General features: G+C 42.2%; 1 protein-coding gene across 1 annotated transcript; it reads left to right on the top strand.

Moving 5' to 3' along the window:
- The first annotated feature begins 15,457 nt into the window (after nt 1-15,457).
- On the top strand, nt 15,458-16,401 carry LOC119049706 (centromere protein H-like). The gene is given in 2 exon segments (XM_053663793.1): nt 15,458-16,110; nt 16,344-16,401. Coding segments are annotated over 2 exon segments (711 nt in total).
- Nucleotides 16,402-27,142: the final 10,741 nt, after the last annotated feature.

Raw genomic sequence — 27,142 nt, 5'->3', positions numbered from 1 at the left:
TGACAAACCGCATCCAACAATACCTTAAAAAGATCATACACCATGACCAAGTGGGATTCATCCCAGGAATGCAAGGATGGTTCAATAGTCAGAAATCAGTAAATGTAATACATCACATAAACAAAAGCAAAGACAAATTCACATGATCATATCAATAGATGAAGAAAAGGCTTTTGATTAAGGTAAAGCACCCATTTATGATAAAAACACTCAGCAAAGTGGGAATAGAGGAAGCATTCCTCAATATAATAAAGGCCATATATGAGAGACCTACAGCTGACATCATACTCAACGGGCAAAAACTAAAATCTTTTCTACTAAGATCAGGAACTAGACAAGGTTGTCCACTTTCACCACTTTCATTCAATATAGTATTGAAAGTTTTAGCCACAGCAATCAGACAAGAAAAGGAAATAAAAGGCATCCAAATCGGAAAGGAAGAAACAAAACTGTCACTGTTTGCAGATGACATGATAGTGTACATGAAAAATCCTATAGACTCTACCCAAATACTGCTCAACCTAATAAATTAATTTAGCAAAACAGTGGGATACAAAGTCAATATCCAGAAATCAAAGGCATTTTTGTATACCAACAATGAAACATAAAAGCAGAGATCAAGAAAAAAAAACCCATTCAATACAGTAAAAAGAAAAATAAAATATCTGGCAATAAACCTAACCAAGGAGGTAAAAGACCTGTATGCAGAAAACTACACAACACTGAAGAAAGAAATCAAGGAAGACACAAACAAATGGAAACATTATACCATGTTCAGGGATGGAAGAATTAACATCATCAAAATGTCCATACTACCCAAAGCAATTTAAAGATTCAGTGCAATACCTACTAAAGTACCAATGGCATATTTCACAGACATAGAACAACCACTTCAAAAACTTATATGGAACCATAAATGACCCTGAATAGCAGCTGCAATTTTGGGAAAGAACAAAATGGGAGGGGTTGTTGTGGACCACTGTGGGTGGTTTCAAGAATTGTAACTCTACCCCTGTGGCTAAGGATTAGTCAGCGACCTCTGAAATGCGAACCGCAGAAGACAAGGCTTGTCTCTGGTAGCAAATGCTGCCTCAGTTTCCTCCCTGCCCTCAAAGCATGGTCAGAAGTCCTTGATGGGTAAGCCTCCTCACAGCAGGGAGCAACCTAAGCCAGACTCAACAACTTGGGAGGCCATCATGGAAGGACTCAGGGGGGCTGCAACAACGAGCAATGGACTCTCAACCCCCGGCTTTGACCTAGCCTGAGTCCCCATGTCCTCTGGGAGAAGCACTTCCTTGCTCTAATCCCCTTAAGCCTGAATTCCTGATGAGGAGAGGTGCAGCTCCTTGCCTTGCTAGAGCATGTGGGGGGTGGAGGAGAGTCTAGCATCACAAAGACTTAATGATAAACCTGTGAAATCTTCTCTGCTAAGAGTGCTTTTATTCATATGTTAAGGGTTTGAGCAGGAAACCCTAAAATCTCTCTTCCTAACAGACTCTGACTCAGACTAAGCCCTCAGATTTTTTTGAAATGTTAACTACTGTTTGATCCTTGCCACCCTGTATTCCTGTGTATTACAACCCAATAAAAGCCGTTGGAGGAGGGGCTCAATGCCTTTTTCCCCTGAGAAACTGGCCTCTGCTCAAGGCCTTTTTCCTCCACCTCTCCTCCCCAAGCAGATCATGTCTCAGTCATGTTTACTCTCTTCCATGACACACAGGGGAACTTTTGAGGAAAGTCACCCCCACAAGGGATCACAATTCCTGATACCACAGAACCTGATTTCCGCCAACATGGAGTCATGGATGGAGACACCGTGCTTTCTCACACAACCAAGTTTAGAGACAACATAATGTTAGCAATAGAAACCACTGCCAGAGCACAGAAAATTGAACTTTTTGGAAGTCTGATAAAAACAAATTCTTCAGCCTGACCGGTAACAGGGGCAAAGCCAGCAGCCAGCAGAGCGGGGTTGCACAGGAAAACTCAGTCAGACAGACTCAGGCTTGCGAATCCCAGGCATGGGCTTGCAAAGGGCGGACCCAGTGAGCAACCCAGTGAGCGACCCAGTGAGCGGCCGGTGGACCCAGTGAGGGCACAGGGCTGCAGGTTGACTGTGGTGGCACATTCCTGTGCAGATACACCGGCGAGGTAAGGGGCAATGAGACAGGGCCCAGCAGGCGCCAGTGGCAGGAGGCAGCACAGAAGACCACCATTTACCCACTCTGAATCCGTCCCCACCTATAGCGTCACAACCCAGCGACCCCACCCTGGTGGCCCCGCCCTGCACCTAAGGCTCCATTCCTCACACTTAACCAGCCAGAACAGACCAAAAATGGCTCATGAAGATCTCAAAGCCCAGAGCCCATAACTCTAAGCGACAAAGAAATAGCAAAACTTTCAGATGCACAGTTCAAAACACTGGTGATCAGGATGTTCACAGAACTGGTTGATTCTAGTCAGAAATTAGAAGAACATGTGAAGGCTAAACTAATTGAAATGAAGGGAATTGCACAGGAAATCAATAGTGATGGAAAGGAAACTGGGACTCAAATCAAGGGAGTGTACCAGAAGAAAGAAAAAATGACCAAACAGGAAAATATGAAGAAACAAGAATTCAAAAAAAAATGAGGAGAGGCTTAGGAACCTCCAGGTCATCTTTAAATGCTTCAACGTTGAATTATAGGGGTACCAGAAGGGGAAGAGGAACAGCCACCAGTGGAAAACTTATTTGAACAAATAACAAAGGAGCATTTCCCCATTCTGGCAAAGGAAATAGACTTTCAGGAAACCCAGGAAGCTCATTGGTCCCAAAGGAGTTGGACCCAAGATGGCACATCATTATTACATTACCCAAGATTAAAATGAAGAAGAAAATCCTAGAAGCAGCAAGAAATAAGGGGACTGTCACCTACAAAGGAGTTCCCATCAGTCTGTCAGCTGATTTCTCAAAAAAGACCTTGCAGGCAAGAAGGGGCTGGAAAGAGGTATTCCAAGTCATGAAATCCAAAGACCTACAACCAAGATTGCTCTATCCAGCAAAACTTTTATTTAGAATGGAAGGACAGATAAAGTGCTTCTCAGATAAGACCAAATTCAAGGAGTTCATCATCACCAAGCCCTTATTATATGAAATGTTAAAGGGACGTATCTAAGAAAAAGAAGTTAAAGAAACATGAACAGTGAAAGGACAACAAACTCACAGTTATTAACAACCACACCTAAAACAAAAGCAGACTAAAAGGACAGCTAGATCAGGAGTGGAAACATAGAAATGAAGATCTCAAGGAGGGTTAGCAACAGGGGAGTGGGAGGAGGAGAAGGGGGCAGAAGTTACAGAAAATAAGTAGCATAGACAGTAGATAGAAAATAGATGGGGGCACAAGAATAGCATGGGACATATAGAATCTAAAGGACTTGAGACACATGGTCATAAACTAAAGGGGGGTAATGGTGGGGATGGGGGGCTAGGGTGGAGGGGAATGAAAGGGGGAATAGAACAACTGTAACAGCATAATCAATAAAAAAAATTTTAAAAAAGAGTGAGTGATTAGATGGTTTGTATTTTATCTTTTAATGAATTATGTTTCTGCTTCTGCTTGAAAATTTCAGGGCTGTCTACAATTATGCCTTCTCTGTAGCTCTAAACAACATATTTCTCCTTTTCTAAATTTTGTAATAACTACAACATGGATGTTGAATGAGCAATGTTAAAATTATCTGTTATATGTCTCCCTCATGCTCAGGAATCTCTACTTCTTTTGATCAAAGGATGTCTTACGAGAGAGCTTGAGTTCCTGCCCAGGCATGTGATTCAGGGGCACCAATCTTTCTGTACAGACACACTTTCTGTACAGAGCCTGTTCTTCCAGGCTCTTCAATTTCCTTGGAACAGAACCTCAGTATAGTCACCTGTTGGCACAGTTATCTACAATAAATCTGAGTAAGAGTACAGTCATGAATACTGTCTCCAAATATCAGGCATATGCCAAAAATCAAAAGAAGTAGATTACTATAATTGCCCTCGGAACAGTTTTCTTTCATTATTGTATTATTATCTACTGTTGCATAACAAGCACCCTAAATCAAATGGTTATTATAATGCCTTTATGACTGAATGAGAAATCACATGATGGGTGTTGTTCTGATCTCTGCTCAGGCACTACTGAGTCTTCAGTAGCTGAGTGTCTCTACATTATGTTTCTGTAGCTCATCCATAATGTTTGGTGAGCCTGTAGTGCACCCCTGTCCTGAACAAATTAATGTCAGTTTATTATATAAGTAGGTTAATCTCCTAGTTTAGCATAAAAATGAGTTTATAGGAATTGCCTATATTTTATCACACCATATGTATACCCATAGATGACTCTCTCCTTTGTAACCAGTTTGAAGATGCATCTCCAACCTCAGATAAAATGTGACTCAGCTACTGTGCTCTAGATCCTGTCTTGAGGCATAAGATTTTTTAATATAATTTATTACGGTATAATGACATAAAATCAAATGCACATATTTAAAATACAAAATTTGCTGACTTAAAGGAACCATGTAAAAATTAAGAATGCATACTGCATGGGTAATATATATACAATTCAACTATGTGCACAAAGCTTTAATTCCTTTGTTATATAGTACAAGCATAAAACATGCAATCACCCGGAGTCTCTTTACCTTATTTGTGAAGAAGATGCAATAGTCAACCTAATTCAGGTGAATGTTGTTAGGGATAAATCAAATGTTTGGAAATACTTGTTAAGTCCAAGAACTCTCTTACATGTAAGAAGTGTATCTATGTATATGTATGCGTTCATTTGTATTATACATTATTGAAATAAACATATTACATACACACATGCAGAGACTCATTAATAACCCCATATTTTATGTTGAAAGAAAACTTGTAAGCAAGTTGGGTAGAATATAAATTGAAAGAATGAATGGCTGCATAAATGTGAGATAAATAATTGTAGAAATTCAGACTCCCACCTAGATAGAGGCGTGGGTGGAAACACTGTGCCTTCTCACACAACCAAGTTTAAAGACAACAAAGTATTATTTAAAAAAAACGCAGCCAAAACACAGAAAATTGAACTGTACAGAAGTCCGACAACAATGAACCCTTCAGCCAGACTGGTAAGAGAGGCAGAGCCAGCAGTTGCACAGGAAAACTCAACCAGACTGACCCAGATGCACAGGCGGTGGTTGGAGGATCCCAGGCGTGGGGTTGCAACAGGCAGACCCAGTGAGGGGCAGACTGAGGCAGACCCAGTGAGGTCGCACATTTGCGTGCAGATCAACCAGCGAAAGAAGGAGCAGTGAGACAGACCACTCAGGCCCCAGTAGTGGAAGGCAGAGAAAAGGACCGCCATTGCCCTTCTTTGACCCGCACCCCCACATACAGCCTCACAACCCAGCAACCTGGGTGGCCCCACCCCAGTGAACACCTAAGGCTCCACTCCTCCTACATAACGAGTGTGAACAGACCAAAACATTAGGGCTCAAGAAGAACAGCTCAAACCCCCAGAGCCAATACTTCTAAGCAACTAAGACATAGCCAAACTATCAGATGCACAGTTCAGAACACTGGTGATCAGGATGCTCACAGAACTGGTTGATTTTAGTCACAAATTAGAGGAATATATGAAGGCTAAACTAATTGAAATGAAGAGAAATGCACAGGAAACCAATAGTGATGGAAAGGAAACTGGGACTCAAATCAAGGGAGTGCACCAGAAGGAAGAGAAAAATGACCAAACAGAAAAGAATGAAGAAACAAGAATTCAGAAAAATGAGGAGAGGCTTAGGAACCTCCAGGACATCTTTAAACACTCCAACATTCAAATTATAGGGGTACCAGAAGGGGAAGAGGAACAGCCACCAGTGGAAAACTTATTTGAACAAATAACAAAGGAGCATTTCCCCATTCTGGCAAAGGAAATAGACTTTCAGGAAACCCAGGAAGCTCATTGGTCCCAAAGGAGTTGGACCCAAGATGGCACATCATTATTACATTACCCAAGATTAAAATGAAGAAGAAAATCCTAGAAGCAGCAAGAGATAAGGGGACTGTCACCTACAAAGGAGTTCCCATCAGACTGTCAGCTGATTTCTCAAAAGAGACCTTCCAGGCAAGAAGGGGCTGGAAAGAAGTATTCCAAGTCATGAAATTCAAAGACCTATATCCAAGATTGATCTATCCAGCAAAGCTTTCATTTAGAATGAAAGGGCCAATAAAGTGCTTCTCAGATAAGACCAAATTCAAGGAGTTCATCATCACCAAGCCCTTATTATATGAAATGTTAAAGGGACTTATGTAAGAAAAAAAGATTAAAAATCTGAACAGGGAATGGACAGCAAACTCACAGTTATTAACAACCACACCTAAAACAAAAGCAAACTAAGAGGACAGCTAGATCAGGAATGAATCCATAGAAATGGAGATCACATGGAGGCTTAGCAACAGGGGAGTGGGAGGAGGAGAAGGGGGGAGAAAGTACAGAGAGTAAGTAGCATAGATGGTAGGTAGAAAATAGGGGTGAGGGCAAGAATAGTATGGGAAATATAGAATCTAAGGAACTTGTGACACATGGACATAAACTAAAGGGGGAGAAATGGAGAAGGAGGGTCTGTGCAGGGTGGAGGGGAATGAAGGGGGGGAATGGGACAACTATAATGGCATAATCAATAAAATATATTTTTTTTTTTAAAAAAGGACCACTGACTTAAAAGTCCCAGGGAGAACCAGAGATCCCACCAACCAGGACAGGCCCTTTCCCCAGCCTGTTGCTTCCCAGGAGGTCCCAGCTGACTGAGGGGCAATGCTAGTCACACTGGGGATTCTGGTTTATCCTGGAGCTCTGATGGAGAGTGACCTACACACCAGGACATACATCCCCATGTCTTCTTCAGATGGTGAACTGAAGGGCTTTGCAGACAAGACACAACAACATGTAAGGGAGAGGAGGAGTCGCAAGCACCCAGCTGAGGGGGGACAACTAGAGCACGCTGCTTCCTGTGGCTTCCGTCCCCTCATCTACTCCTCCTGTCCTGCATGAAACAGAGAGCCCAGGGAGGGCACACCTGGGACCCGACGAGTAACACTCCCAGGAGGGGAAATTTTAGCTCAACCCAAGGAAGGAGCCAGGTAGGAAGTGAGCCTCTTATCACTGGGACTGGGAGTCAAGGTCAGAGTGACCCTGGCAGGAAGGGCCTTCCGACTGTACAGGGATCAGACCCCAGATATCAATTCTGAGATGGGAGAAAGATGTGTAGTTCCTGCAGCTCCAGAGAGGGATCCCCTGGGTTGTCCCATGGCATACCTGTGCCAGCTCAATCCAGAGCTCCCCTGCCCTAGCCACATCCTAGGCCATCGTGCTCAGGTCCCCAAGGAGGCTAGTGACAACACAATTGGCCACACTGTTGAAGTGAGAGAAAGTGGGAGAAAGCAAGGATGGAGAGAACAGGCGTTCATTGCCCCTGTTAGTCCCTTGGGAACAGATGGAGCCCTGGCAGCAGTGGGGCACCACCTCCTTGAACAAATTCTGTTCAAGGAGATCCTTGAGATCCTGTGGGGTCTCAAGGAGAACAGATCCTGTGGGGAGAACAGGCAATGTTGCCCAACCCTGCAACCCCAGCTCCTGTCACAGTCCCCCACAGTTCCAGACAGAGTCACTGAACAGAGCTGGAACTCATGAAGCTGAGCATGTGACCTGAGCTTTGTGAGCCCCTAGGGTTTTTCTCCTCTTCCACTGAGGGTGCCCAGCACAGAATGACACAGGGCCCAAAACTGGCAGGGAAGGAGCGTTTGCACCAGCCTAGCCTCACTGCCTCTGGGCAACTGCTCATCCTCAGTGGCATCTTTCTCCCAATGTGATCGCCATTCTGGTCCAACTCCCCATTCAGATGTACATTCCCTTGTGGCAGATACAACTAAAGGCTTTGGTTGTCTGTCTCCCATGTGGACAAGTATACATCAGGTGCCTATTAAGTGCTCAGGCTATTGACATCTCCTGAGCAAATGGGTGAGATACCCAAGAACCAGGCAGCACCATAGTGGACCTCCCTCCCTCACCAGCAAGCAGGGCCTCCCCCACCTTCCATCTGTTCCACCTCATTGATCTGCTCAGCCCTCTGCCTGGCAGGTTCTCTGAGTGTCCGGCTCTGCTACCCCCATGTAGATACCAAGAGTTTGAGGGTTAAGAAAGTTGCTCCAGTCACACAGTAAGTAAGTGAAGGAATTGGAATTTGGCCCAGATCCTGGATTCCAGGTCAGGGAGTGCAGGTCTGGGACAGCTGATGTCAGACTGAACACCAGCCCCACCTGCCCTAAGAGAATCACTGCATGCATCAGAGTTAAATACTCAGCCATCGTAGCGGCCAATGGAGCTGACACTGGCTCCGGCCCTAGCACAGGTGGTAGAATTAGAGCTGAAGCCATCTCTAGCCCATGGGCTGGCCCTTGCCATGGTGCTGGAGCTGGTGTGGACTGTGCCTGACTTTCCCTGGCCTTTCCCAAGTCAGGAAAGATGTTACCGCCTTTGAGGGAACTCTAGCCCATGATCCCACCCCAGATTGTCATCCCAGGCTGCAGTCCCCTTACCTTCTAACTCTGCCCCAGTGAACACTAGATGCTGAAGGCAGACATGGAACACGTGGCCATGACCCGGCAGGCCTGATCAAGAAGAGTTGATTGGTAGACAAGTCAAGTTTGGCCTCCAACAGGAAAAATGCATGGGGCTGGCCAACAACCTGCACCTGGTGCAGCCAGGTTCGCACCATAAAAAGCATGGCACTGGGGCTGGGGGGAGGGGCATCCACTGGGCAGTACAGTCATAGGCCTGGCCTTTCCTTGTACACCACTTTCCCACACCATCCTTGTTTGTGTCTGGGCCTCTGTGCATTCCCCTTGCCATCCAGGGGACAGCACCACACCACCCCAAGCCCCTGCGGACCTCTCTTGACAGTGACAAGCCTGGTTATGAAGCAGTTTAACACAGAGACTTTGAGTTTTGTCTTCCTAAAGACAATTTTCTCCTAAAAGGCCATGGCACAGCCCACCTTGACCTTCCACACACCTGGGTATCAGGCTTGAGGACTGTGGCAAATTTGTGAGCAGGTGTTCCAATACCTCCCATTCTGGAGTCGGGGTGGGTGTGGACAGGAACACACAGATGAAGATGGAGTTTTGCTGGGGATGGGTTTCTAGGGACCAACTTAGGCCAGCCTCCCCTCTGCTTCCCACAGGGCCTGGGACCCCAACTACTGTTCTCTTTGACTCATGGAAGCCTCTAGACCTAAGTGCTCTCCCCGCACCCCACAATGGTAATTAACATATGTTTCAGATGTAGGGTTCTGTCAGGCCAACACTACCCACAGCCCCATACTCTCACTACCCCACTCTGTAGAGACAGGAGGCTCTTCTTCTAGAGCCAAAGATCACTCACTTCTGTATGTGATCCTGAAATTTACCATCCTGATCAGTATCTATGTAGATGGTCCAGATACAGAGAAGGTGATGAGTGTATCATTTGTGACAGATGGAGACAGGACCTATAAATGATGTCTGGTGTGACTGTCTGACTTTCCAACTACAACTGAGGCCCAGGGATTGTATCTTCTTCCTTTACTGAGTTTTGCCAATTGTCTCAGGAAGTGCCTGCATGTACCAGGCATTTCCTATATTGTTGAATAAATGAACTCCAACCAGAACTGCCCCAGATATCTGGTGGACCTGGGGCCCCTCTGCTGCCCACAAAGATCCCTAATCTAGCCACACCAAGGACAAGGAAAAGGACTAGCTTGATGGAATCTCAATTTTTTTAAAGATTTTATTTCTTTATTTTTAGAGAGAGGGGAGGGAGAAAGAAAGGGAGGGAAACATCAATGTGTGGTTGCTTCTCATGCACCCCCTACAGGGAACCTTGCCTGCAACCCAGGTGTGTGCCCTGTCTGGGAATCAAACCAGTGACTCTTTGGTTCACCATCTGGCACTCAATCCACTGAAGCACACCAACCAGGACAGAACCTCAAAATTTTTGATGGGTTGCTTCCCATGCGCTTTTCCAAATTCATAATGGCCATAGGCCAGTGAGGAGAAGGGCAGAGGCTTTTCATGGAGAAAAAACAATTAAGAAGGACAAAGAACCACAGTATGTTCAGCAGCATATCCTGCAGGACCAGGCATCAGGTCAACACCTGCCATGGCTGATCCCACTAGCACCACAAAACCCCAGAAAGTTTCACCTCTGGCACCCACTTTAGAGAAGAGCAAACCAAGGCTCAGGATGGGGGCAATATTCCCAAGACACACAGCTGGCAGTGGGCAGTCACCTTGTGCCGAGAAGGGGGCTGGCACTTACCAAGTCACGAGCTGGTTTAGGATCTTTTGGGTAGTGTTGAATGTTGACAGGTGAAATGGTGGTAGTCACGTAGGTGATGGTTCTACACAGGAAAGCTGGTACCATGGCCACTGCTAGATGAATCCGTATCACCTGCCTGGATGTCCTGCAAGGTGCAGGCCTGATCCAGGGACATGCTGTCATCCTCCTCACACTGGGTGGGACAAGGAGAAACATAATATCAGTGCCATCACCATGAACCCCCAGGAGGATTGAGGTCTGTAGTTCACCCAGGAACTCTTAGCCCCTCAGGGACTAAGAAAAGCAGAAAAGCAAGAGTGCTCAAGCTGAACAAGATGCTAGGCTTTCAAAGTACAATTTGAGCTGAGGAGGTGGAGGAGGATTATTCAATTACTTCCTCAAGGCATTTTGTTGGCTGAAGAATAGCATTCCTTATCTGTATTAACAGCATTTCCCCAGTGAGTCCTCAACAAATGCCCCCATTACAGAGATAAGATAACAGAGGCTTATCAAATGGTTGATCAACCATTTGTGATTGGTTGATGTCAAATAAACTATGGGATCAAATGGAAGCTGCATGATTGAAGCTTGATCTGACTCTGACAGAGGGAAAGTTCTGGAGGAACTTTATCCCTCCCCAGATTACAGACAGTGTATAGGGCAGACACACTCTATAAGATTTCAAATAAAGACACTGATTTTCCTTCCTTACACATTAAAGGAGGTTTTGAGATCCTTATTATAAAGATCCCAGATTCAGCAGAGGGGTAAGTGCCTGGAGATTCCAGGGAGAGGGATAGCTCCCCAAAGGGAAAGGATCTGTGTCTAGACAGAACCTATCTTATATTCATCACTATGGTATGGATTACAACTTTAATAAACAGGTTAAATTTCAAAAATCCCATTTACTATAACAACAAAGAATAAAGTACCTAGGAATAAATACAACCAAGGATATAAAAGACCTGTACTTGGAAGACTAGAGAACACTGAATAAATTGAGGAAGACACAAATAAATGGAAGCATATACCGTGTTCATGGATTAGAAGAATTAATATCATTAAAATGTGTATACTACCCAAAAAAATCTATTGATTCAATACAATTCATTAAAATACTAATGGCATATTTCACAGATCTAGAACAAATATTCCAAAAATGTATATGGAACCAAAAAAGACCTTGAATGTCCTCAGCAATCCTGAAAAAGAAAAGAAAAAGAAAGTTGAAAGGATCACAATTCCTGATATGAAACTATACTACAAGGTCACTGTAATCAAGAAAGTCTGGTACTGGCATAAGGACAGACACACAGATTAATGGAACAGAAGACAGAATCCAGAAACAAACCCATGTCTCTAGAGTCAGTTAATATTTGACAAAAGGGTCAGGAGCATACAATGGAGTAAAAGCAGTCTCTTCAATAAATGGTGTTGGGAGACGTGGACAGCTACGTACCAAAAAATGAAACTCAATCACCAACTTACACCATACACAAGAACAAACTCAAAATAGATAAAGGACTTAAATATAAGTTGTGATACCATATAAGTCCTAGCAGAAAACATAGGCAGTAAAACTTCAGGCATCCCATGTAGCAATATTTTTGCCAACATATCTCCTAGGACAAGGGAAATAAAGGAAAAAATAAACAAGCTGGACTACATCAGATTAAGAGCTTCAAAGATACCATCATCAAAATGAAAACAACCAACTATATGGGAGAACATATTTGCCAATGATATGTCAGACAAGGGTTTCATCTCCAGAAGATATAAATAACTCCTATGACTCAATACCAGGAAGACAAACAACCCAACTAAAAAATAGGCAAAGGACCTGAACAGACACTTCTCCAAGGAGGATGTACAGATGACCCATAAACATATGAAAAAATGCTCAACATCACTAGCCATCAGAAAGATGCAAATTAAAACCACATTGAGATATCAACTCATATCTGTCAGAATAACCATCAGTAATAAACCAACAAACAAGAAGTGCTGGCAAGTATGTGGAGAAAAGGGAACCCTAGTGCACTGTTGGTGGGAATGCAGACAGGTGCAGCCACTGTAGAAAACAGTACAGAATTTCCTCAAAAGACTAAAAATGGAACTGCCTTTTCCCCCAGCGATTCCATTGCTGGGAATCTACCTTAAGAATCCCAAGTCAGCCCTGGCTGGTGTAGCTCAGTGGATTGAGCACGGGCCTGCGAACCAAACAATCGCGGTTCGATTCCCAGTCAGGGCACATACCGGGGTTGCAGGCCGGTTCTCTGCAGGCCTGTTCCCGGCAGGGGATGCATGAAAGGCAACCATACATTGATATTTCTCTCCCTCTCTCCTTCCCTTCCCCTCTAAAGATAAATAAAATAAAATACTTCTAAAAAAAAATTAAACACTCATATTTAAAAAAAAAGAATCCCAAATCACCAATATTTTTTAAAGATTATATTTATTTATTTATAGAGAGAGAGGAAGGGAAGGAGAAAGAGAGGGAGAGAAACATCAATGTATGGTTACCTCCCGCCCACCCCCTACTGAGGTCCTGGCCTGAAACCCAGGCATGTGCCCAAACTGGGAATAGAACCATTGACTCTTAGGTTCCCAGGCCAGCATTCAGTCCGCTGAGGCACACCAGCCAGGGCCCAAATCACCAATTCAAAAGAACTTAAGCACCTCTATGTTCATAGAAGCATTATTTACAATAGCCAACTGCTGGAAACTGCCTAAGTGCCCATCAGGAAATGAGTGTATTAAAAAACTGTGATACACAATGGAATATTATGCATCAGGAAAAAAGAACTCCTACCTTCTGCGGCAGCATGAGTGGGAATGGGGAATATTATGCTAAGTGAAATAAGCCACTTGGTGAAAGACAAACACCATATGATCTCACCTATAAGAAGAACCTAATGAACAAAATAAACTAACAAGCAAAATAGAATCAGAGACATGGAAATATCGAACAGAATGAAAGCAACCAGAGGGGAGGGAGGAGAAGGATAATGGTAAAAAGAAGGGGGACTAGTCAAAGAACGTGTATGAATGACCCATGGACAACTGTACAGACTGACTGTGGGAACAGGGGCAGAAGAGGGCAAAGGAGAAAAATTAGACCAACTGTAATATAATAACAATACATTTTTTTAAAGTTGAATTTCTGCCCTGGCTGGTGTGGCTCAGGGATTGGAGCATAGTCCTGCAACTGGAAGGTAGCAGGTTCACTTCCTGGTCAGGAATTGGTTTCTGGGTTTGGAGTTCACTCCCCAATTTAGGCGCAGGTGATGCACAGTCCAGCACATGTGAAAGGCAACCAATTAATGATTCCTTCACACATTGATGTTTTTGATGTTTCTCTCTCTCTCTTCCTCTACCCTTCCTTCTCTCTCTAAAAGCAATGAAAAAAAAAAAATGTCCTTGGGTGAGCCAAAAAAAAAAGTTGAATTTCTTGAGTTCAATAAATTTTGTGTAAGTGCACTAGATCTATTTGTGTTTATTTTTTAATGTGTTTGTTCAAAACTTTGAAACCACATATGGTGCATTGTTGTTTTTATTGTACTTGACTGGACAAAGCATAAACTAGCTAAGCCCACAAGAGTGGACAGGGATTAATTCCCAAGGCAAAGAAAGCTCTGCCATCCCTCAAGAGGCTGCAATGTACCCCACCCCAACCACATACCACATGCACACACACCCTCATACTGTATTAACTAACCTTATTGTGGTTATCATTCCACAATATACGAGTATGTCAAATCATCACACTGCACTCTTTAAACTTACACAGTGTTTCATGTCAGTTATATCTCAATAAATCTGGGCCAAAGGAAGGATTTATCTGGAGTTTCATAGGGGCCATGTTTGTAATCACCTTGGTGGATCTGTAGCTGTGGGAGCAGGTGGTGTGTGTGGAGAGAGTGTGTAGTGTGTACTATTCCACTGTGGTCAAGGATCAGAATAGGCACTATTTTAGCGTTCATTTGTTTTTTTTAAAATAGCCAATGTTTGAGCATTTTTAAGTGCTGATAAATAGAAAGATATGCATTATCTCCAGCACTTAGCATATCATAAATAAATAAATGCTAATAAATATTTATTGGAAAAGTATATTAATTTAGAAAAAGAGCATTGTTAGTATGATAAAGTTAATATGATTTAGAAGAGACTTCACTGTGCCCTGATACTTTTTTCAATCTACATTTGTTGCACTCAGGAAATAGTCTGATTATTGGTCAGTTTGTTATGGTAGAATGAGCAGCCAGAGGGGAAACAAGGGCAGAGAGGAGGAGGGATACGTGTCCCACCCATGGACTCAGCAGTCCTTGAAATTCCACATGTATTTTCCCAGTATCTGGAAAAGAAAGCCTTTGAAACTGTGCTTCATCCCAAGGCCTGAAAGGCTGGAAATGGTCCATAGTACCTAAAGGAATAAGCCCATTAACACCTTTGGATGTTGACACCCAGTTCTGGAAAGCAAGCCCCACCTTTACCTGTCAATCAGTATGTAACGTCTTTATCCTCCCCTATTCCCACCAACTATATAAGTCCTCAGGACAATGGTTCTCGCTTTTGCTACCCCTGCGCTTGCCACACCAGCCTTTGGCCACCCTTACTTTTGCCACCCTGCCCTTACTTACCCTATTTTGCCCTGAATCAATGCATTTCACCCCGCCCACCCCCACCTTAGCTAGGCCCAATCTTTTTCATGAGAATGGATCACCAATAAACCCTGCTCCCACATTAATGGAATCGCTGATCCATAATTCCTTACTGCATTGGTGAGGAGAACTGAGTGTCTGGGAGTTCCTCCCATTACAATTATATCTAAAATATGCTGCAACAACAAATGTGTACTACATCCTCATGGCCTAACACTACGTTTAAGCTCTTGGATCTCAGGAAATCCTGTATGGATCAAAAGAGGCTCTTCTCCATGAGTCTTGGGGATTAATCAGCTATGATTCTGAGGCTCGGTTATTTTGACATGTGGCCTCTTTGGATACAGCTAAAGGGGAAGAGAAAAATAATGAGGGAAAAGCGTCCTTTTCTGGGAGCTTCTGGCCTGTCCTATGCAGTAGCCCTTCGTAGGAGCCAGGATGGAAAAGCAACTGAAGAAGCAAGACGCACACACAGACTCCAGAGAGGAAGGCGGACTGCCGCCACGCCCTGGGGCCCAGAAGCATCCACAGGACCAGATGACCCTGCTGCTCAGACTGAAAGCACAGACAAAACAACAAGTCTTGGAATATAAATCAATGGTTGATGCCAATGAAGAAAAAACTCCAGAAGAAATCATTCCAGAAAAGCAAATTGAAACTAAAATTGAAGACCTGGAAAATGAAATTGAAGACCTGAAAATGGCTTTTAAAATGAAAAAGCTTGCATTAGACAGGATGCAGCTTTTGACAGTCCTTAGAAAAAATCTGGAAGAAAGTAAATTTCAGAATAGTGAGCTCATGGAAAACATGAAATACATATTAAAGCTAAATAAAATAATAATGACATCACAGCAGTAATCTTGGGATCTGGAGGGAAAACTGCTTAATTTTAAAAAGAAAAGATTTGAATTAAAACGAGCTTCAGAACAAAAGTTTTTAGAAATACAGACTGAAAAGAACAAACAGAAAGATGATTTAGACAGTAAGATAAAGACCTTAAAACAAAAGCTACAGATGAAGATACAAATTACTACAGTTATTCAACATGTGTTCCAGAACCTCATTTTGGGGAGTAAAATCAGTTGGGAGGAGGATTCTGCTCTTTTTTTTTTTTTTAATATTTTATTTATTTATCTTTAGAGGGGAAGGGAAGGAGAGAGGGAGAGAAACATCAATGTATGGTTGCCTTTCACGCATCCCCTGCTGGGAACTGGCCTGCAGGGAACCGGCCTGCAACCCGGGTATGTGCCCTGACTGGGAATCGAACCGCGATTATCTGGTTCACAGGCCCGTGCTCAATCCACTGAGCTACACCAGCCAGGGCGGATTCTGCTCTTAAGAAAATTGTTCTGCAGCTTGAGAAGAATCTCACCATGATCTAATAAAAATTCTATATTTGAATTTAAAAAAATGAAAAACAGAAAACAAATTATAAAAATGGCAGACTCAAGCCTTAACATAGCAATAATTAATTTAAATGTAAACAACCAAAATACACCAATTAAATGACAGAATTTGGCAAAGTAGGAAATGACAATGACACCATCCTTAGCCCACAGTAGCTAGTCCAGCACTTGGAGCCTCCCAAAGCCCCACCCACAGCCTGGGCCCACCCACAGCTTTCCTTCTCAGTCTGGTTCCAGTCCCACTAAGTAACCCTGGGCTGGGCCCAACTTTGTACAAACTTAACAAACTAAAACACCTCAGCGTGAGGGGGAGATGCCCAGCCAGTGCACTGTCCCCCACTTCAGCCAAGACCCTCCAAGTCCAGCTGTCAACACAGCAAGCCTGAGATGGGAAGCAGAAGTGTGGGAGGGGACCAGTGGAGGCTGGAAACCAGGGCAATGCGTTCTGTTTTCTCAGCATGTTTGGACCAAAGCCTCCTGAGGTACAGTACTCGTCAGAACCCACGGAGGGACAGTCACTGCCCAGTGTCCCTGGGGTCTCAGCTGTTCCCTCAGGTCAGCCTGAAGCTGCTGTGCCTTCCCAGGTCAGACACCATGTACCTTTTCTCAGACAGTCCCCTCCAGTTCCTACTTCAGATCATTCTGCTTCTCTCCCCAACCCTCCCCCACTTCCGGCCATGTCTGGCGACACTTAGTTCTCACAGATGGGGAGGACACAGGAGATCTCCTGGCGTCTAGAGCACGGTGGCCAGAAATGCTGCTCAGGGTCTGCAACGGGCAGGAGCCCCAACACAAGGACTTATCCTGCTGCCTAAATATCAGTAGTGCTGAGCTCAGGAAACCCTGCTCTGGGGCCTTAAAATCTCTGAAGCCCTAAATTAACTGGCGAAATTGTTTACAATTCAGCTGAGTCACTTATGGACTCCTAGGTGACAACCACATTTAAAGTGTCTGGAATCACCATAAAATCTCTATCCAGCCAAGTGAGTTCAGCAAGTCAAATGCACACAGCATGAAGCTGTGCTTTCTCCAGCTTGGGGAGGAAATGGCTGCATCGGAATCAGGGAAACCCAGCCACAGCCAACAGGCTGGGCCCTTATTACATCTTAAATCAGTAAATAGCAACAATGAAAAGGTGTGTCGAGGAAGGAGAAAGAGTCTTTTAAGAGTTTATTGGAGCCAAACTGACAATTGCCCAAAAGCAAAATCTCAATGGATTGAGAAAATGCTCCTGAGAATGGCAGTTTCACAGCTTTTTTTATACTTCAGAACAGCAGAGACTAACCTTTTGGCTACAGGGGACCAGTTAGTGGGGGGAAGACAGGAGGCAGAGCTCAGGCAGTGACACCAGGGATGCTACCCTGGCTGCTCTGCCGCTCACCTCCTGCTGTGCGGCCCCTACCGATTCCCCACCCTGGGGATTAGGGACTCCTGCTTTAAAATCAAAGGAGGAGATGTAAGGAGGGTTACCTGAAATCCACTGCTGCTAGATTGGTGGGAGGGGGTGGCAGTGAGGAAGAGAAAGCAAAGCAGAAAAATCTCAGGGACTAGATAAAAAGACAAAACAAAGAAACACACACTTCTTTTGCATTAGTGAGTAAATGCTAGTTAATAATAAACATTTACAGCATGTGAGATGGTACTGGGGAACAAGATAAAAATGAGGGGTTCTGTGGTCTCCTGCTCCTGTGCAGTGGGTGTGCCCTCCAGTGGTCTGGGAGAGCAGATTGCTCTGACATTTCAAAGATACTTTATCTTCGATGCAAAAAGACAGGCTTACTTAAGGTAAAAAACTGACCTTTGGCAAGGAGGCTACAGGCTTGACCCACTTTTAGTCAGGAAGTTTTATGTTCAGTCCATCCTAGTTGGGTACTTTCAGTCCCTGAGTTTGTAAGGCCACTGCACTGGTCTCCCCTGCGCTTTTAAGGTTTAGTGTGTGGCTCCTTTTTCTCCACAGGTGAATGGGTGGTCTTTCTATTCAGTGACTGTATTCCTCCCTGTTAAAGGCCTCAAAAACAATCTTTGTCTTTTTTTTCCCCTCCAAACAAAAAAAGCATCCCTGGAGCTCCAGCTGTGTTGCAACCAGTCTCAAGGTCTACCCATCATCATTGACCCACCGATTTCTGTGTGAGCAGGTGAGACCAGGTGGAAATTGTAACAGGTTCCAGCAACCTCATTTGTTCAGAACTGCTGCTCCTGGGCTTCCCTATGCTGCGATTGTACACACAGGCATCACTAAGACATTTGGGTTAAAATTTAAATTACTCAATTATCTTATAGAATAGCCTGATGATTTTAGGTTTTGATTACATTTTTTTTGCATTTGGTTAAAACCAAGATGTGTAATGCATTTGCCACTAAAGATGCAAAGGACATGGGTGTGAGCAAAGCTGTATTGGGTGAGGAAATGACTGCAAATGGTAAAGAAATAAGTGGAAAATATATTATTGGTTTGTAGGATTCAGAGATATGATGAACATAACAATAATACCACAAAAAAATGGCAAAAGGAAAATACAGTTATACGAGAATAATGTTTCCACGTAGCACTGGAATTAACCTAGTATAAACCTGAGGATTATTCTTGTAAATTAACAAGTACATGTGAAACAATAGAGCAACCCCTAAAACATTTTTTCAAAAATATAGTGAAGTCCCTTAAAAATTACAACACGCCCTGGCTGGTGTGGCTCATTGAATTGAGCACCGGCCTAAGAACCAAAGGGTCACTGATTCCATTCCCAGTCAGGACATGTGCCTGGGTTGCGGACCAGGTCCCCAACTGGGGGCACTAGACAGGCAACCACACATTGATGTTTCCCTCTCTTTCTCCTTCCCTTCCCCTTTCTTTTTTTTTTTTTTAAAGGTTTTATTTATTTATTTCTAGACAGAGGGGAAGGGAGGGAGAAAGAGAGGGAGAGAAACATCAATGTGTGGTTGCTTCTCACATGGCCGCCACTGGGGACCTGGCCCACAACCCAGGCATGTGCCCTGACTGGGAATCAAACCGGTAACCCTTTGATTCACAGCCCGCACTCAATCCACTGAGCTGTACCAGCCAGGCCCTTCCCCTTTCTAAAAAGTAAATAAATAAAATCTTTAAAAATTAAAACACTACATTAGAAAATATTTACTAAATGCAAAAGAAAGCTACAAAGGAGGTATAGGAAACTAAAAACAACATAAGAACTGTCAAAATAAAAGTAAAATGGCTGCTGTACTTACAACTCTGTTAATAACACTAAACATGAATGAATTATGTATTCCAAATGAGAGGGTTAGACTGTCACCCCAAATTTTTAAAAAATGAAATCACCGTAATTTAAACATATGCTGCACAGAAGAAACAGAAGTTGCTCTAAAGCAAAAGCATAGAGAAAATGCACCTGCAAACAGCGCGCACATGACAGCTTGGAGACTACAAATATCCGGCAAAATAGCCTTGACCATAAAATATATGTTTATGTAACATATTACTAGAGATATTGACAGCCATTATGTCATGCCAAAAAGGTCAAAGTTTATGGTTTGTAGCTAAAATAAAGCATTAAAAAATCCATAGTTATTTGTGGTTATATTAACAAAAAGAAAAATATCAAATTAGTAACCTAAACTTTTCACCTACGGGCTTGAAAAGATGTGGTAGCAAACCCCACAAAAAGACAGTAAATAATGAAAAACTGGTATAAAAGTAAATGAAAAAGGACATAGAAAAAACATACAGAAAATCAATGAAACCGAAAGTGGGTTCTAGGGAAGAGTAAATAGAATTGAGAAATCTTTAGCTAGAGTGCTCTAGAGAAAAAGAGGGAAGATTCAAATTCAAAGAATCGGTCAGGAAGAGGGATACTACTACTGGCAATTTGGAAATTAGAAAGATTATAAAGGAATTCAATGACTGTATGCCAAAAATTGGATAACTAAGATGAAATGAACAAAGTAGTAACTCAAGAATAAATGGAAAAACTGAACCAAACTATAGCAAGTGAAGTGGTTGAACTAGTAAACAAAAAACCACCCACAAAGAAGCCTGGGCCCAGATGGCTTCAACACAGAATTCTCTAAAACTTGTAAAGAAGGTTAGTAAAAAATCTTCACAAACTCTTAAAAAACAGAATGGAGACCACTCTTCACACCATTTTCTGAGGTCAGTATGACTCTGATTCCAAACCCAGCAAGTTATCACAGAGGAAAAAAGGCTAACACACCTGAATATAGATGCAAAAACCCTCAACAAATACTAGTAAACATGAACCAGTAAAGTATACAAAGAATTATATAACATGAGTGAGTGGGATTTATTCTAGGGATGGAAGGTTAGATTAACATATCAAAACCCATTAATATAAGAAATGAGCCCTGGCTGGTGTGGCTCAGTGGGTTGATCGCGGTTCAATTCCCAGTCAGGGCACATGCCTGGGTTGCAGGCCAGTTCCCAGAGCAGGGGACTCACGAGAGGCAACCATTCATTGATGTTTCTCTCCCTCTCTCCTTCCCTTCCTCTCTAAAGATAAATAAATTTTAAAAATATTTTAAAAACCCATTAATATAAGAAATGAGATCAGGAAAGTAAAAAAGTAAAAATAGCAAGATTATCTCAATAGACTGAAAAAATAATTGATAAAATCCAATACCCTTTCCTGATTAAAAGACTCAGCATACCCAGAAGAGAAGGAAATTTCCAAATTTCATTGTCAGATCTGTGGAAAACCCACAGCTAACCTTGTATTTAATGGTGAAAGGCTGAGTGCTTTCTCCCCTGTCCCCCAAGATAAGAAACCAAGGATGTCTGCTGTTGCCATTTCTGTTCAACAGTCTGCTGGAGATTTTAGCCAGAACCCTTAGGTGAGAAAAGAAACAAAATGTGTGGGGATTAGTTAGGAAGATGTAAAATTAACTTTACTTCCACTTGAGGTGTCCTACATATAGAAATCTCTAAGGGATCCACTAACAAAAACTATCGGAACTAAGAATTGAGTTTGGCAAGATTGTAGACATTAAAAGGAAAATACAAAAATCAGGCACATTCTCCCGCTCCCCCAGCACGCCCACACCTTTCCCTTCCTCCTCTTCTTCCCCAGGCACCTCACCTTGTTCTTCCTCTCACTTTGGCTCCAAGGGCCCTTCTTTTGCTTCTATAACTTATTTCCTTAGCCCATGTCTTCTATAGTTCACTTTTACTACCTCTAGCTTTCTAAATAAAGTTTCTCTTATAATTTGAAATAATTTATTTATGAAAATGAATTCTATTTCTATACGCTTGTAATGAACAATTTGATCATAAATTTGAGAAAAGAAATGCATTTATAATAAAATCAAAAGGAATAAAATACTTAAATAAATCTAACCACAAAACACATACTCTGAAAACTATCAAGATATGGTTTTAAAAATTAATAAATGGGACTTCCGCCAAGATGGAGGCATAGGTGGAGACACTGTGCCTTCTCTCACAACCAAGTTTAGAGACAACTAAATATTAGCAACAGAAAACACAGCCAGTACACAGAAAATTGAACTTTTCAGAAGTCTGATAACAAATTCTTCAGCCTGACCGGTAAGAGGGGCGAAACCAGCCGCTGTCGGAGCGAGGTTGCACAGAAAAACTCGGTCAGACAGACTCGGGCGCGCGAACCCAGGCGCAGGGTTGGACCTAGTAAGCGACTCACCGAGGGACCGCGAGGGAAACAGCGAGGGAGCAGGGCTGCGGATTGACTGTGGTCTCGCTTTCATGCTCAGATAGACAAGCGAGGGAGTGGGTGGTGAGACTACGGGACTGAGCAGGCCCCACGGCGAGCGGCAGCACAGGGCGCTACCATTTCCCCGCTCTGACCCCGCCTCCACATTCAGCGTCATAACCCAGCGACTCTGAGTGGCCCGGCCCTGGTGAACCACCTAAGACTGTGCTCTTCACCCAGCAGCCAAAACAGCAGAGGGGGCCGCCATTTGCCCTCTCTGACCACGCCCCCACATACAGCGTCACAACCCAGCAACCTGAGAGTCCAATGCTCCACTCCTCATACTTAACGGGCGAGAACAGACCAAAAATGGCTCAAGAACATCTCAAAGCCCCAGAGCCTATAACTCTAAGCGATGAAGAAATAGCAAAACTTTCAGATGCACAGTTCAAAACATTGGTGATCAGGATGCTCACAGAACTGGTTCATTTTAGTCACAAATTAGAGGAACATATGAAGGCTAAACTAATTGAAATGAATGGCAATGCACAGGAAACTAATAGTAATGGAAAGGAAACTAGGACTCAAATCAAAGGAGTGGACCAGAAGGAGGATAAAAATGACCAACCAGAAAAGAATGAAGAAATAAGAATTCAAAAAAATGAGGAGAGGCTTAGGAACCTCCAGGACATCTTTAAACATTCCAACATCCGAATTATAGGGGTACCAGAAGGGGGAAAGGCACAGCCACCAGTGGAAAACTTATTTGAACAAATAATAAAGGAGAATTTCCCCATCTGGCAAAGGAAATAGACTTCCAGGAAATCCAGGAAACTCAGAGAGTCCCAAAGAAGTTGGACCCAAGAAGGAACACACCAAAGCACAATCATTACATTAGCCAAGATTAAAATGAAGGAGAGAATCCTAGAAGCAGCAAGAGATAAGGGGACAGTCACCTACAAAGGAGTTCCTATCAGACTGTCAGCTGATTTCTCAAAAGAGACCTTACAGGAAAGAAGGGGCTGAAAAGAGGTATTCCAAGTCATGAAATCCAAAGACCTACAACCAAGATTGCTCTATCCAGCAAAGCTTTATTTAGAATGGAAGGACAGATAAAGTGCTTCTCAGATAAGATCAAATTCAAGGAGTTCATCATCACCAGGCCCTTATTATATGAAATGTTAAAGGGACTTATCTAAGAAAATGAAGATAAAAAATATGAACAGTGAAAGGACAACAAACTCACAGTTATTAACAACCACACCTAAAACAAAAGCAAACTAAAAGGACAGCTAGATCAGGAGCAGAAACATCATGGAGGGTTAGCAATAGGGGAGTGGGAGGAGGAGAAGGGGAGAGAAGGTACAGAAAATAAGTAGCATAGACAGTAGATAGAAAATTGATGGGGGGGGCAAGAATAGTATGGGAAATATAGAATCTAAAGAACTTGAGACACATGGTCATAAACTAAAGGGGGAGTAATGGTGGGGACAGGGTGGGTAGGGTGGAGGGGAATGAAGGGGGGAATAGAACAACTGTAATGGCATAATCAATTAAAAAATAAATTTAAAAAATTAATAAATGTATGAATAAATAGGAATGCATCCAATGTTATGGATCAGAAGACTTAACACTGTTGAAATGCCCCAGCTGTAATCTTTATAGAAATTGGCAAGTGGTTTCATAAATTTATGTGGAATTGCAAATGAACCAGAACCACCAACCCATTCTTAAAAAAATACGAAGTAGTAAGCCTAACATTTCTTGATCTCAAAACTTTGTACCAAAAAACAAACAAACAAAAAAACTTTGTACAAACCAAAGGGAATCAAGAGAGTGTGGTACTAAAACAAGGATAATCATACAGATCTGTAGAATAGATTGATATTTGAGACATAAACCCCTACAGTTATGGTCAACCATATTTGATACTTGAAAAAGTTACCAAGAATGCGGAAAGAATATTTTTTCATAAATTTTTTCATAAATTGGTGCTGGGCCAACAGAACAACCACATGCAAAAAAAAAAGAAGAAAAGGTTGTGCTGTGTAATTCACACCACATACTATAAGTTACTCAAAAGGATAAAAGACCTAAAATATCACACAAAACTGCAGCAAACTTAGATAAAACAGCCAAAAAAAATCCTGACCTTGAATTTGGCAAACTATTGTTAGATATGACACAGTGGGCAATAACAGGAATAAACTGTTAATTTAGACTTCAAAAAATTATTGACTTTTGTGCTTCAAAGGAAACCATTCAGAAAGTGAAAACACATAAATTTCTGAATTTCAATTCAGAAATTGAAACTCCTATCTACTATTGTGGAAATATAACAATCATGTGCTGGTAAAAAAATATATATATGAAAACAACAGTTCACTGAAAACTTAAAAACTGAGTTACCATCTGATCTAGCAGTTTTATTTCTGGGTAAAAACCCAAAAGAACTGAAAACCAGGACTCAAACAGATATATGTCTCCCCCTGCTCATACTAGCATTATTCACAATAGGCAAAACCCAAGGGTTCATCAACATACAAATGGATCCAAACATTAGCATATCCATCCAACAAATTACCCTTCAGCTTTAAAAAGAAAGCTAATCCTGACACAACCTACAAACTGGAAGAACTTTAAGGACATCATGTAAGGAATCAGTCTATGCAAAAAAAGCCAAACACTGTAGTATTACAAAAATAGAATGGCTGTTGCCAGGAGCTGAGGTGAAAAGGAGAATGAAGAACTGTGTCTAATGGAATAGAGTGTCACTTTTGCAAGAAAAAAGTAGTTCTGGAAATTGATTTTACAATGTCAGCGTCCTTCTCACTACTGAACAACACACTTAAAAATGCTGAAAATGCGCGGTTAGATTCCCAGTCAGGGCACATGCCTGGGTTGCAGGCCGATTCCCTGCAGGCCAGTTCCCAGCAGGGGACACACAAAAGGCAACCATACATTGATGTTTCTCTCCCTCTCTCCTTCCCCCCTTCCCCTCTAAAGATAAATAAATAAAATCTTAAAAAAAATTCTGAAAATGTAAATTTTATGCTGTACATATAGTACCACAATTAACAGTAAGCATTTTAAAGCTAGAGAGTGAAAACACAACCCACAGAATGAAAGAATCTGCAAATATATCTAATAAGGAACTTGTATCAAAAATATCTAAAGGCTTCTTATAACCTAATTATAGAAAGTTAAATAACTCAATTTTAAAATGACAAAGGCCGTGGCTGGTTTGGCTCAGTAGACTGGGCATCATCCCACAGACTGGAAGTTCACTAGTTTAGTGCCAGCTCAGGACACATGCCTGGGTTGCAGGCATTTGAGAGGCAATTAAATGATGTTTCTCTCGCACATTGATGTTTCTCTCCCTCTCTGTCTCCCTCCCTTTCCCTGTCTCTAAAAATAGATAAATAAAATCTATTAAAAATTTTAAATGACAAAGAATTAAATACACCTTCTTCCAAAGAAAATAAAGAAAGGGTCAAAAGCACATGAAAAAAAGGCTGGACATCATTAATCATCAATAAATTCTAAAGTGAAATGAAGTCGTCAATTAAAACTCCAATAAGATATCACTTCACAACCACTAGGACAGCTAGAATCAAAAAGTAAAATAGCCCTGGCTCGTGTGGCTCAGCAGACTGAGTGCTGACCTGTGAACAGGAGAGTTGCTAGTTCGATTCCCAGTCAGGGCATATTCCTGGGTTGTGGGCCAGGTCCCCAGTGAGGGGTGTGTGAAAGGCAACCACACATTGATGTTTCTCTCCCTCTCTTTCTCACTCTTTTCCCTTCTGTCTAAAAATTAATAAATAAAATATTTTTAAAAAGTGAAATGATAATATATGTTGTCAGTACATATGAAGATATTTGACCCCTCGTACATGAGTGGTACAATATAAAATGGTGTAGCCACTATGAAAATTACCTAAAACTTTCTCAAAAATTAAACTTGGCCTAGGCAATGTAGCTCATTTGGTTAAACCAGCATCCTGTAACACCAAGGTTGCAGTTCGATCCCCAGTCAAGGCACAGACAAGAATCAACCAGTGAATGCATAAATAAGTGGAACAACAAATCGATGTTGATTTCTTTCTCTCTCTCAAATAAATTAATAAATAAACTTAGAATTGCCATATGATTTCTCAACTCCTTTCACATGTAGATGCCTAAGAAAGATAAAAACACATGTTCGAACAAAACTTGTACATGTTTATAGCAACATTATTCATAGTAAACAGATAAATAACATGTGTTTCATCCATCCAGTAGAATATTATTGGGCCATAAAGAATAAATGAAGTATTGGTACATACTACAACATGGCTGACTTTGAAAAAATTATGCTGTCAATAAAGTCTATTAAAAAGATCATAGGTAATATAATTCCTTTCCTATGATGCCCTGAATATGGAAATCTGTAGAGGCAGAATGTAAATTCAGGGTTGCCTAGGGCAGGGGATTGGAGAGGAAGATGGGAAGTTGGGAGTTACAGCAAAAGGGTAGAAGGTTTGTTTGTTTGTTTGAAGTGACAAAAATATGCAAAAGTTGACTGTGGTGTTGATTACACATGCATTCAAATAGGCTGAAAACACTGAAGTGCACACTTTAATGAAGTGCATAGTATGTCGGTTACATCTGTGGGCAGAGAATGAGTCACCCCAAGAGGTGCCTCTGTGTATGTCAATTATTTTGTGCTAACGGCAGCATTAGCCACAGGCTCAGGAGAAACTTCTGCCCTCTGACCCTTACTGCCTGAAAGAATTCAAATTAGAGCCATTGCCCACAAGAGATTATCAGGAATAAACTTTTTGAACCACCTATATGGTGGGGCAAACGTTTCCTGCAAGGACCCTTTAAAGCTCCCCAGGTGCACTACATCATCCCTAGCTCACAATGTCTTATATTCCTCAGCCTCCATTTCTATCTCTGAATCTCTCCTGCTTGTGGTATCTCTGACTTTGCCATGTTTCTGAGGTTCCCATACATATGTATGTATTAAATTTTGTTATCTTCTCTTGCTACACTTT

Source organism: Artibeus jamaicensis, unplaced genomic scaffold (assembly GCF_021234435.1).
Source record: "Artibeus jamaicensis isolate MK-2021 breed Jamaican fruit bat unplaced genomic scaffold, CSHL_Jam_final contig_3290, whole genome shotgun sequence".
Lineage (NCBI taxonomy): Eukaryota > Metazoa > Chordata > Mammalia > Chiroptera > Phyllostomidae > Artibeus > Artibeus jamaicensis.
Note: the sequence above shows the minus strand (reverse complement) of the source record. Positions and strands in the feature narration are given on the sequence as shown.